The sequence below is a fragment of the Apis cerana genome, linkage group LG13 (assembly GCF_029169275.1).
Source record: "Apis cerana isolate GH-2021 linkage group LG13, AcerK_1.0, whole genome shotgun sequence".
Classification (NCBI taxonomy): domain Eukaryota; kingdom Metazoa; phylum Arthropoda; class Insecta; order Hymenoptera; family Apidae; genus Apis; species Apis cerana.
In genome coordinates this window covers 3,906,984-3,919,104 of record NC_083864.1, presented here as the reverse complement: position 1 = coordinate 3,919,104, position 12,121 = coordinate 3,906,984, and the positions used below count along the sequence as shown (strand labels likewise).

Sequence of the window (12,121 nt, the reverse complement as noted above, 5' to 3'; positions counted from 1 at the left end):
AGAGAGGCATAGTTTTCAAGGAAACAGCATTCCATGAAAGATACGAAACTACTGTTACGAGGAAGAAAATATGCATGATAATTGAAAGGCAACACGCTATATCTCGATCACGTGGCCGTTCGATACCCGAACACTTATCGTATGGTGACACTGGCAAACTTGGCCGCAACTTCCGCGTGGCGTCCACGCGCGGGCAGAGCTTGCGAATTGCGCGTAAAACCGACGCACGCGATTGCATAATGTGCTTGCACGAGTGCACACGTGTCAGTGCGTGGTACGATGCACGTCGTGGTGCAGCGATACCGTGCCACGACTGGCTCTGTTGCTAACTCGTGAAACCGCACCCTGGCTGCGGTGTCGTTTCGCGACTTCAAAATGCTTTCAGAACGAAAAGAAACCGGAGACGCGACCGAGCGAAATACCAGACCGATCGATTTACCGAACAAGGGGAATGAAACAATTCCAACGACTAATTAAACCGATTTTCATAAATCTGAATAAATCTTATCCTTCACGTACGCATAACTCGAGGATAACTCGCGTTACGTAAACGGTGAAGGAAGAAGCGGATATCGGACGTGATAAAGATGGAAGAAATTACAACGTGCCTCTTTGCTGCACGTATCGTTCCGCGGTTTATTGTTCGATCGGCCTATCCCGTTCCTGTTGCCCGCTTCCTGTTTTTCCAACGCGGAAACAAGGCCAAACTCATTAACTCGTAGCGATCCACCGAATCCAATGGCAAAGCTGCTCGAGTTAGATGCTCGAACGCCGATCGCTAGAAATACATCACGAGTCGCGTACCTTTTGATTCTATCCGTATGCGGCCGGGCTGCCAAAAGAACGTTTCCAACGCCACCCAAAAATAAACTCGCGCTTCCGGTAGGCTCGCGCGCTCTTTCGCACCGTTTCGCACCCACCAAACACCGGAACACGCGGAACGAGGATCGTCAAATTCCCGAGCTTTTTTATTCCCTCCTCCCTCTCCTTTCCCTTATCTTTTCACTCGTCCGTCTTTTCCGTATCGCGCACTTCCGTATCGAACGAAACAGGGACTCGGAGCGAGGCTCAGGATGGCACCGACGGTCCAACACACTTCACCCGGCTGTTCTTACAAAAATCGAGAGTTCTCTCTCGTTCCCTCTCGAGATTGACCCACCGCGTTCCACTTTTGCGGAGTGCAGCCACGAAACTGGGTCGACTGGCCGAAGTAACAAGGGGGTGCACGGTTTACGGACGAATCTATCCCGGCTAGCCGAGTATTGTGACGAGCGGAGAGAATCAAACGAATCGTGCAAATTTTCACAAACGTTTATGGATCATCTTAACTCGCTCGGAACAATTTCTTTTTCTCCTCTCTCTCTCTCTCTCTCCGCTCTCCGTGTAATTTCGAAAGAGCGGCGGGGAATGGTCGGAGGACAATAGCAATGCAGTTCCCCACAAGGGAAATTCGAAATAATTCACCGTGCAAGGTGTACGGCCGATCTGTGAAGCTGCAGGTTGCCCGTTCAGGGGAGCGAACGCTCGATTTCCAATCGAATTTCATAGGGCGATAATTAACGAGATTAGAACCGCTCGATCGAACGATACTTCTGCAGGAAATGAGACGGAGACGCTCTTTCTGAGAGACGGGATAAAAAAATCGATGTACCGAGTTTTATAAATTCGTAATACAGCGGATTCTCGAAGTTTTAATAAATATATCGAGGAAAGTTCTTTAGAAAAGTTCTTTAAAAAATAGACGAAAAACAAATAAGATTAAACTATTATCCCTTCAAAAGGGGGAACGTTTTAATTAACCGTAGAAAAATTATTAATTAATATTATAAGATATTTCTATATATTAACTGAAAATATTACGATTATCAAACTTTTTTCTTTTATATATTATCTATCGATCATTCGAAAATAAATAAAATTTCTCGTAGAATAGAAATAATTTTAAATGTACGGAACAGATTAATCGGACTTGCTATTTCACATAAGAATACAATAGAATCTCTCGAAATAGAATCGAGTTCAAACTTCAGAATGTATCTGTTGCAATTTTTAGTACAGTCGATATCTGTTGGACCGACTATATAGAACAGTTTCTCCGCCTCGTTTCCATCTTCTCCGATCTTCTCAATTAGAATCGGAATAAAGAAAAAGATATTTGCAGTGACTTTATCGCGATAGCGAGTCCCACACAAACAGCTCGATGAGTTCCGACACGGAAGATAGTGTGCCTCGTCGTTTCCACCGAATCGCGAGCAAACGAGATGCGCATACATACGGCATAGGGTACAGTACGGTTCGAGATCGTGGCAGAGGAACGGAAAGAAGCTTGTACCTGTTTTGTGTGTACCTCTAATACACGTGGAGGCCGTGACTATCCAGTTTCACGATGATAATCAACGCTGTAAGAGTAGACTGCAATATCGAAATCCGAGACGGCCCCGAACGAGATACAGAGGTGTCGTTTTGGATTCTTTTCTCCGCATCCGTTCTGCTTTTGGCACGGGCGTACGCGTAAGCATCCTCCTGCGTGCACTTATCACACTTCGAATATCGCCAGCCTCGTGAATTTAAATTACTCCGAGGGTATCACGAACTGATTTATAGGTATCATTAAAGTTTCTCGAGCAACAGGATTCAAGGGAGGCTGATAATAAATTTTTTCCCGCCACGTTATTTTCTCGAACGAAGGCCAGCGTAGGACGAATAAAGTAGATGTAACGTAGTTGTACGTTAATAGTAAATAGTAGAAAAGGAAAAAAAAGAGAAGGAAAATTTCTCATTTTAGATTTTATTTTACGGAGACCGCTATATAATGTCCAGAATGATGATGAGTAATTACGTTGTTTCGAGCCTGGCTTACGCTACGCGGCGAATAAATAATAAGCCTAGCGTGTTGCACGACATGTCGTGACACACAATGCACCTTCCACATTGACGAATGTCTCGACGAGGGAAGGGGATGACGTCAATTCGCTGGAGGGTGGAAAAAGGGCTCGACGAGCATCTTTTTTACAGCGTACGACCACTTCACCTCTTTCTCGCGTTCGAGTTACGCGAGTATTTACTAAATGCAGTTCCCTGCGCTCGTCGTGCTCTCTCTCTCTCTTAGCGAGAAATCATTTCCCCATGGACTCGAGAAGAAGACGGACGAAAAAGAAAAAGAGCGAACTAATTAAAAAGTCAACGTATCCCCGCCATCCAATTAACCAAACCACGTTCGTGGGGGGGAAGGAGGGGAGAAAGATCGACGGAGAAAAAGTGGAGAGAACAACGATCACTGTTGGCTACCTCCTATTAACGCAATTACGCAAAAATGCATTCGTGTTCGGTGAACCCAACTCGGCGAGATGCCTGAAACCGGTGCAAAGTGCGTCTTGGCGCGAAACAAAGAGTTTTCTAGAGTGGGTGGGGGAATAGGTGAAGAGAGGAGAGAATCTCAAAGGGGTAATGAGGACGGTGGGTGGGAAGCAGTGGGTGCAGATCTAGGTTACCTGCATATTATGCAACCAACACAACTGCGATTTCGCGGTTGCACGTGCAATTGCAGGCACATGCACGCCTATCATTAATGATTCCACCGGTTTCGACCGTCTAATTCCGTTCAATTTCTATTTAATTAACGTGTAACTACGCTAAACGCGCGTGCAAAATTCGTGAATCTTCGATGGGATTGGGAACCGCGAAACACCTCCCCTCCCCTAAAGAATTTCTAAAAATCTTTCGCTCGTTTGGAAACTCGAAAAAAATCGATCGAGCTTACGTTTAAATGGATAGCCCAAGATTTACTCCCGAAATAAGATTAAGCATAAGCGAAATATTTTTGGCACGCGTATCTTCGTACAGATCCTCGCACAAGGTATCTCCCCTCGAATTTTTGGCACACGAATCATTTCTTAAACTGTTAAACGATTTTTAAGGTCTTTTTTTCTCTCTCTTTTTTTTTTTTTTTTTCCTTTTCAACGCGTCAATGACCTAATAATACACGATACACGAGTGTTCTTTATACACTCGACAAAGAAACACGTGCGACTTTCAGCGGCTTCGAATAACGATCCGAGGTCGGTCTTTGTTGCCTCGATCGCTTATAGGACGAAAAAAAAAAAAAACGCGCGTCGGTCGAATTATGTCAAAATAACGCGAGAGAGTCATATTCTAAACCGAGGACGATGAACCGCGCTGTTTTGGGCGGACGTGCAAGAAAATTCAAGGTAACGCGACTCGAGGTTCTTGCACGCTCGACCCGAGAGAGAGAGAGAGAAAGAAGAAGAAGAAGGAAGAGAAAGAATTCTTTCGATACTCGAAATAAATTTATCGCGAATCCTGTCGAACGAAACGCCGTCTGTTTTCCTCGAATATTCGCTTCGCGATGAAAAAAATAGCCGAGAAGAATTTCAAAAAATCGGATCGAATGGATTACTGGATCATAAAATCCAGGGAGAACAAATTTGCCTCGAGCCGCTTGCAATGCGGATCAACGCATTTATCGCGACTTTCACGAATCTGTGATTTAACGATAATTATCGCGATACCAGATTGAATCGCGGTGAAAGCGAGCGAAACCGATAGTTATCGAGATACCTGACAGCTGGAATGGCAGAAAGAATAACCGTAATATGTTTGATTCATGAAACTTTCCGCTTCCTTAAAAATTTCTGCGTATAGTTTGATCGAGAAATGTAATTAGAAAATTATATTTCTCAACGATAATTCGAGTTCGTTTGTTGTTTCATCAATCGGTGAAACGGTGAAAACTAAGGCATTAAGATTGGAGAAACAATTAGAAAAAGTAGAACGTGTTCACTCGTTTCACAATCGAGGCGAGCAAACGAGCCAAGCCCAAGTTTTCCTCGAAATCGCGGGAGAAGGATTTCCGCCCGACCAAATGGAAATTCACTATCAACCTTGGCTAAACTAAACTGGGGAGCAGAGCGTTAGAGGCGATATCGCGATGTGGGCAAGGTGCAATGCAGTTGCATCGTCCCCGAACAAGGCTGCGGTCTCGTCTCTCAGATAACACGTGCATTGCTATCTTCTATCTCGCATGTATCGGGCTTACATAAGGTGTATCGTGGTATTATGTCTTGTCAACGACAACGCGTATAGCGCGAACCGATTAGTTACGAAACTGGTTGAATATAAAAGACGAGTGAACGAGCCCAGCTTCGATCGTAGCTTCGATCGATCTCGAAACGATTCGCGAATCTTAATTCTCCGATCGAGAAACTAATTGGGATCGTAATATGATCGAGAGATCATACGTGATATAACGACGTAATGTATATATATATAAAGAAGATGCACGAACGTGTCAAAGATGTGGTTATTCGCACTCTCCCGAGAGTCGAGCCGTGCAAGCAAAGGAAACTTTAGAGCCCGTTGCGATTAGCCGTGAGATGAGTCATTGGCTGGTTGTAAGATCGTAAAATTATAACAGACCGCATCACGATACCGTCATTATTTTATTAGATGCGAAGGAACTATTTGTGCACGTTGAATACAGTTTCTCAATAGTTTCGATTACGAGATTGACTTTGAAGAACGAGTTTTTTTCTTTTTTTTTTCCGTGAGAATTCGATGCAACAATAAAAGAGAAAAATGGGAATCAATCGTTGCACGATAAGCCTAACACAATTGTTACTCGTCAATACGAGTGTGGCCGAAAATGTTTCGAAAATGCCAAATGTACAATTTCGATAAAATTCGATAAATTGTTATTAGATCGAAGCGATAAATAATCAACCTGGCTACTTAATCCATAATGAGTAATTATCGGTGTGGAAGTGACAAGAGAGCGGAGTAACGGAAAGGGCCTTTCTCGATTGATGCATTCTGTCGTCACGGAACGCATGAGTGTTCCGGTGCATACGAACGTTCACTGAACACGTACACATCCTGCTCGTACGAACGGTTCTTCGACAATGTGGGTCAGCTCGTTTACCCGACTCACCGCTTATCTAGCTGTTGAACCTGTATATTTTTCGACCACTTTTACGAAATTTAAAGAATCGATCCGGAAAAAGTTATGGATAAAAAACAAGAGATGGTAGAACGATCAAAAGAGAAAGGATTTTCAATTCAGAAAGTTAACGGGTCTAATCTTACTATAGCGGCGTGAACGTATGCATATTGATAAGAGTAGGAAGAAAGAGGTCGAGACCGTGTATAGCTTCATCGGACGTGGCCCGACGGCTTATCACCGGATTGAATAGGATGGGTTAGAATTCGTGCTTATATTGACAGCACGAATTACGACGTAGCGAGAAAATTGGCACGTTTTATCGTTAACCCTTTTAGCCGAAGCGATTTTAGTCAACGCTCGAATTAGCATTGGCTAAGTGGTTGAGCTGTTCTCTTAGGCTTCAATCTTTAAAAGTATGCAAAGGATTTCCGCGTTTTCACTGCTACAATATTGCATACACGACGTCGTTACTGATTTACGAACGTAAATGTATTTAAATGAGATTCAAAGAGATCTCTGATAATTCCAGCTTTTGTGTCAGTCATATGTATTTACGTAATATCGTTAAATACTCGTGTTTGATTAATCTTATAACGTGTTCGAAATTTAAATTTTTTATACAAGAGGAAAATTTCCTTTGTATGCTTGAATTGTTAAGATTTTTTCTCACGGAATTGTAAATTAAAGAGTATTAAAGAGTTAAACGTCCGATCGAAACTAACCACCATCTTACCTTGAATAGATTTCTATTCATCCTCTGTAATTCGTTCTCTATATTCGTTTTCTATCTATAATGAACCAGAATTGAAACAGAATTTCTACATGAAGTATACATAGGATTTGAATATATATAATTAAACTTTGACCACTGGTTTGGTATCAATTTTGGTATTATATTATGCGCATAGAAATGACTCGTATAAGAATTGATTGTTGTCATTAAACGATCATGAACTCGAATGTTTATAGCTGTGTTTACTTCGTCCAAAGTGAAACGATTATGAAATATTTAACATAATCTCGTATGTACGACGAATCACGTTTGTACGACGAGAAAAAGAATTAAAAGAGTAAATAAAAAAGAAAATTATTTAAGATATAATTATTTTTTTTTAGGGTCGAATCGAATCAATAATTGACGTAAGCGATGCTTACGTGCAATCTTTATAATAACACAGCTAATTGGTATCAATTGATACGGAAGCTCGTTGAATTCATTCAACGGAATAAAAAAATCTCATTCCGTTGTTATCTTTTTAATGCAAAAAAAAAAAAAAAAAAAGAATTCTGTAGAAGATTCGTAGGTGCGAATCGGTAAAGCGTTGCACAAGGTTACTCTAGCAGCGAGTACACAAGCGCGATGACGAGGCCAAAACTAACGATGAGAAACTGATGCACTTAGAATGCAGACAACCGAGACAAAATACACATATCCGTACACGAAAAATTGCACCAATTGTATCTATTATTCTTCTATCGACAAAAATTATATTTTCTTTCGAACAATATTATCACAAAAATATTGAATTTTTATATACTGTAACTATATCGCTAACGTACTGTAACTTTGACGACCGAATATTTAAATAAATCCCTTTATCTTTCGCGAGTGATCAAATTTTAAAATTTCCCATATCGATTATTCATCGAATACGAAATCCTTTCGAAATATAATAATTGGACGTAGATGTATTTTATTTCGTAATTACCTTAATATAATCTCATCGTACACGTGGTTTTCATTATTGGAAGTCTGACGCAATACACTGCCATACTAATGGCATACGCAATATGAATAAAGAAAACTGGATAAAAAAAAGAATAAGATTAAAGTAATTTTCCATATTTAACAATATCGCATATAAAGTCTCATGTTAAATCTATTAAATCACTGGTACTCACGTGAGTTTCGATACGTCAAAATACTGATGCAATACGTGGTCGAAATTAATAAAGAATATGAGAATTCCGAAGCATGAGGTTCCGCTATATTAAGAAGGTCAAAGTTAACCTCGATACGTTCGTGATTTATATCGAGTTATATTAAAGCACCGTCGGTGACACGCCACTCACCCTCGAGCTTTTCCACGTGTGCATTCGAATGCGTCATAAGTTTGTCGCAGCGATTATTTCACGATTCTTCGCGATTCATCGCGACGAGTCACGAATCGATTGAGACGTGGAAACGATTTGAACAATTTCAAAAGAATGATCAACGGTTTTTCGTAACTAACAGCGTTGTGCAATACTTCGATGTGTCAAGGTATCCCCTGACAAAGATTTTGAGATGCAAAATAATTACATTTTTTCCATGCATTTAAAGTAGCATTCGTGAGATTTAATTAAACCTGTCAATAGAAATGTGACTTATTATATAGATTAAATTTAAATAAGATTGAGAAATTTTACGAATTTGATACGAAGAATTTAAAAATTTATGAAATTTAGTAATCATATGATCTGATAATTGATCAAATAACCTATCATGGATAAATTCAATTTTTTTTATATCCAAAATGATTAAACACAATAAAATCGAATTTAAAAAAATTAAAATATCAAAAACATTATAACAAATTTACATCACGAATAGAAAATTATCATGTTGTAATTTTTAATTTTAATCAATTGCGTGAATTTCTTCTAACATATTTCTATTGGTTGTTTAATTTATCAACTAAAGTAAATTGTACAAACTAATGACCTTCTATCAAAAAGTTTGCAACGTTACAATATGAAAAAATCCAAACTTCTTACCCGAACGAAATACGCGTGGCAAGAGACTAGATATACGCATTAACTGTATGCTCTTCTCTTTTCCTCTCACAATACACTACAATAAGCCGTTTATTTATGACTACAGTGTTACCCACACATGTCAAGCCAGGAAATCGCGCTCGATCATCTCACTAGTAGTTACGATACAACCCTTTGAGGGTGGAAGAGGTCGAAAAAAAGCATAAAGTTTGCAATATGGTAAGTGATGCAGGTGAATATCATGGTGTCCCTTTGTGGGCACACGCAATACATGCATCATATTGTTCATGATACAAAGCATTTATATGACACATATAGTAGAATGAGAAAGAGAATACTTTTCGTCTTTGTTCTTCGTTAAAAGAACAGAAACAAACTGTCACACAAAGAAAGAGAAAGAGAGTGGCTTGTACTCACCGATTTGTAATATCACGCGAGGTAGCACGATCCACCGAGCCTGGAGTCGTTCCCGTGGGTCAAATGATCCTAACGAGCTCCATGGTTTTCCCGAACTATCGACGCACTCGTGAATTCGTTCCTCGCTGTTATGTCTTTTCTGTCACAGCACACACGAGAACTCTTTCGACTATTCTTTACATGCAAACTCGATAAGAGAGTTTTGACGGATGCAGGATTAAGACAGCACAAGCAGCTATGACCACCTCGAAGGTCTGTTGCCAACTGACCCAGCCAGTGACAGCTCTTCGTGAGATCTCACGCTCACCAATATGCGTTCAATAAAGTAACTATTCTCTTCCAATATGATGGGACCCAAAGTTTTATCTAAAACCAAATGAAATGATATTTAGTCCAAATATTTACTGTATGCATTATAGATTCTTTTTAAAGAATACACTACGTAATCTTACTAATTTTTTTTCATATTACAAGATTCATTTCAAATAATACGGTAATACAATTTACGATACACGAATAAAAGTTTAGAAGGTAGAATAATAAAATGTTTATCAAATTTCTTTATTTATTTAAAAAGAATTTAAAGAATTTATATAAATGCTGAAATAAAATTTATTTTTCTTAAATAAATGGAACATCGAAAACTGCGTTATTAACCTTATCTAAAATATATATTTCGCTTTAAAACTAATACAATACGAAACGAAGAGGTTTAGAGAGAGTATGATTAAGAAATTTTTTTCGCAAAAGTTGCCAACACTGCCGATCATATGGCAATCAGCTGTAATTCACGTTTCTTCAATGGATATATGTTTGTACTTGTTCTGAAGAAATAAATATTCGAAAAAATAAAATTAATAAATATTATTTATTAATTATTATTTATATTTTCTATAATTTCGTAATTTATCGATAAAATTTTACAATGGTATCGTCAATTTAATACACGTGACTATATCATTGAGACGAATTTAAAATCTTTATTTAGAGTACTTTAATTCAAGGTTAATTGATGCAACGGTTTATTATTTGACAGTTAAATGAGATCAAATGTAGGATTAAGCAATTAAAAAGTATGAAGTATTAATTAAAATATGAAATATTAATTATAAGTGAAATAATTTAATCAACGATAATAAATCGACGATCATAGGATCCTAAATTTTTTTCTAATTTTTAGAAACGAGTTATTTAATAAGAATTTTATTATTTTATTATTATCCATACTTAATATTTAAATAGAACAATTACAAACATATGAAACATATTAAATTGTTCAACAATAAAAATGCAAATACCTATGAAATGCATATATTGCTGTGATTCAGTTCATAAATGTTTTATTTACAGATATTAATTATTTATCAGTGTGTAGGAAATCCAAAATTGGATGGTATACTAGTTAATAATATCAAAATTATGTCTTGATAAGAACATGTGTGCATATTGATTGCATCTTTCATCAGTCTTAAATAAATCATTTTTTGCCAGATTTCTTTATACCGCCTGTTACAAGAGGTCCTCTTTGACTTGCTTTCTTAGCAGCTTCAGCAAGTGCTTTCTGTTGCTCCTTTTGCTTTTGTTTGAATGCTAGATCTTCTTCATCCAAAACTTTTTGTTCCTTTTTTGGTGCCTTAAGAGGCTTTTTCTTACCTCCTTCACGACCAGACATTCTAAAAGTACAAACTTTTATAATTTTATAAAAATTAATAAATAAATTTTTGAAAAAAAATAACGAAATTATAAGAAATTTCTTTATTTTCGTATAATTACAAGATAATTATATTTTATTAATTATAATAATTAATTTCGAATAAAAATTTGAATTGTTATCAAATTGCAAATCAATTTTTTGAAACAATAACCTATATATTTTGTTACTTATAGGATTTGATATATTGAAATTTATAAAAAATATTTGAAAAAAGAACTTATATAAATATATTATATAAATAATAAAAAATATATGTATATAAAATTATATAAATAATAAAATTTTGAATGAAATAAACTTGAATGAAATAAAAATGATTTCGAAATCAATGTTCACAACGTGTAAAGCAATCATACTAAAGTTTAATTAAAGCAATGATTATTTATATTTATCAAAATAAACAGTAATAATAATTTTTTTACCTTATGATATAATCAAACTTAACGAGTAATCCAATTAATGTAAAGAATTTAATGTACTGTAATTAGTATTTTAAATATGCAAGAACAAAGTTTGGTTATTACGTCTAAAACTGAAATGTCGCATGATACTAAAAAACTAAACTGTGCTGCCATCTATTGAATAACTATATATCTATATATCAAATCGTTTTGTAGTACTTGTGGCGACACATAATGATAAATTATTAATATTTTCATTTAATATTAATTCTTTTAGCAAATTTTTTATCAATGTTAAATTATATTGATTGTTTGAATTTTAATGATAATTTAAAATAAATGAATTAAATGTGTAACAAATAAATATATTTATATATTATATAAATCTTTTCCTATTTTTGAATACATTTTTGTTTTGAACATTGTACTATCCTCTATATTATATCAATATTTTAAGGTGTGCTGGATTGGAGAGTTTGCAATTCGTTTCACTAAATATATTCGTACAAGAATGTCATATTCCATTTTATATATATATATATATATATGTATATATAATATATATATATATATATGTATATATAATATTTAATTAAATATATAAATATATATATATAGTAGATATCTTAATGTTGTTTCATCAATTTAGATTTATGTAAAGCTAAGTTTGCAATTTCACTAAATACATTCGTATAAGAATTCCATATTCCATTTTATATATATATATATATATATATATATATATATATATATATATATATATATATATATATATATATAATTAAATATATAAATATATATATAGTATATATCTTAATGTTGTTTCATCAATTTGGATTTATGTAAAGCTATTGTAATAATTATGTAATGATT

The 12,121-nt window shown here is 36.1% G+C and overlaps 2 protein-coding genes across 4 annotated transcripts in view; both read right to left on the bottom strand.

The window, feature by feature from the left end:
* The window catches only part of LOC107998839 (atos homolog protein A), a 29,524-nt gene extending 20,251 nt beyond the window's left edge, over positions 1-9,273 (bottom strand). Inside the window, exon 1 of the mRNA XM_017058346.3 lies at positions 9,134-9,273. The gene's annotated coding sequence lies outside the window, so the exon portion shown is untranslated. The remainder of the gene's footprint in view (positions 1-9,133) is intronic.
* A 1,155-nt stretch (positions 9,274-10,428) lies between these two features.
* Positions 10,429-11,799, bottom strand: LOC107998790 (translation machinery-associated protein 7 homolog). Of its 3 annotated transcripts, none has more exons than XM_017058239.3 (2): positions 11,670-11,799; positions 10,429-10,806 (listed from the first exon to the last, which is right to left on the bottom strand). In XM_017058239.3, the coding sequence occupies exon 2, from the start codon at positions 10,803-10,805 to the stop codon at positions 10,611-10,613; it is 195 nt and encodes a 64-aa protein (XP_016913728.1). In that variant the 5' UTR covers position 10,806; positions 11,670-11,799; the 3' UTR covers positions 10,429-10,610. The 3 variants fall into 3 exon arrangements, with proteins under 3 accessions (XP_016913728.1, XP_016913725.1, XP_016913727.1); XM_017058236.3 differs by lacking the exon at positions 11,670-11,799 and adding an exon at positions 11,270-11,430; XM_017058238.3 differs by lacking the exon at positions 11,670-11,799 and adding an exon at positions 11,270-11,427 and having other exon boundaries at positions 10,429-10,819.
* Between the last annotated feature and the right edge of the window lie 322 nt (positions 11,800-12,121).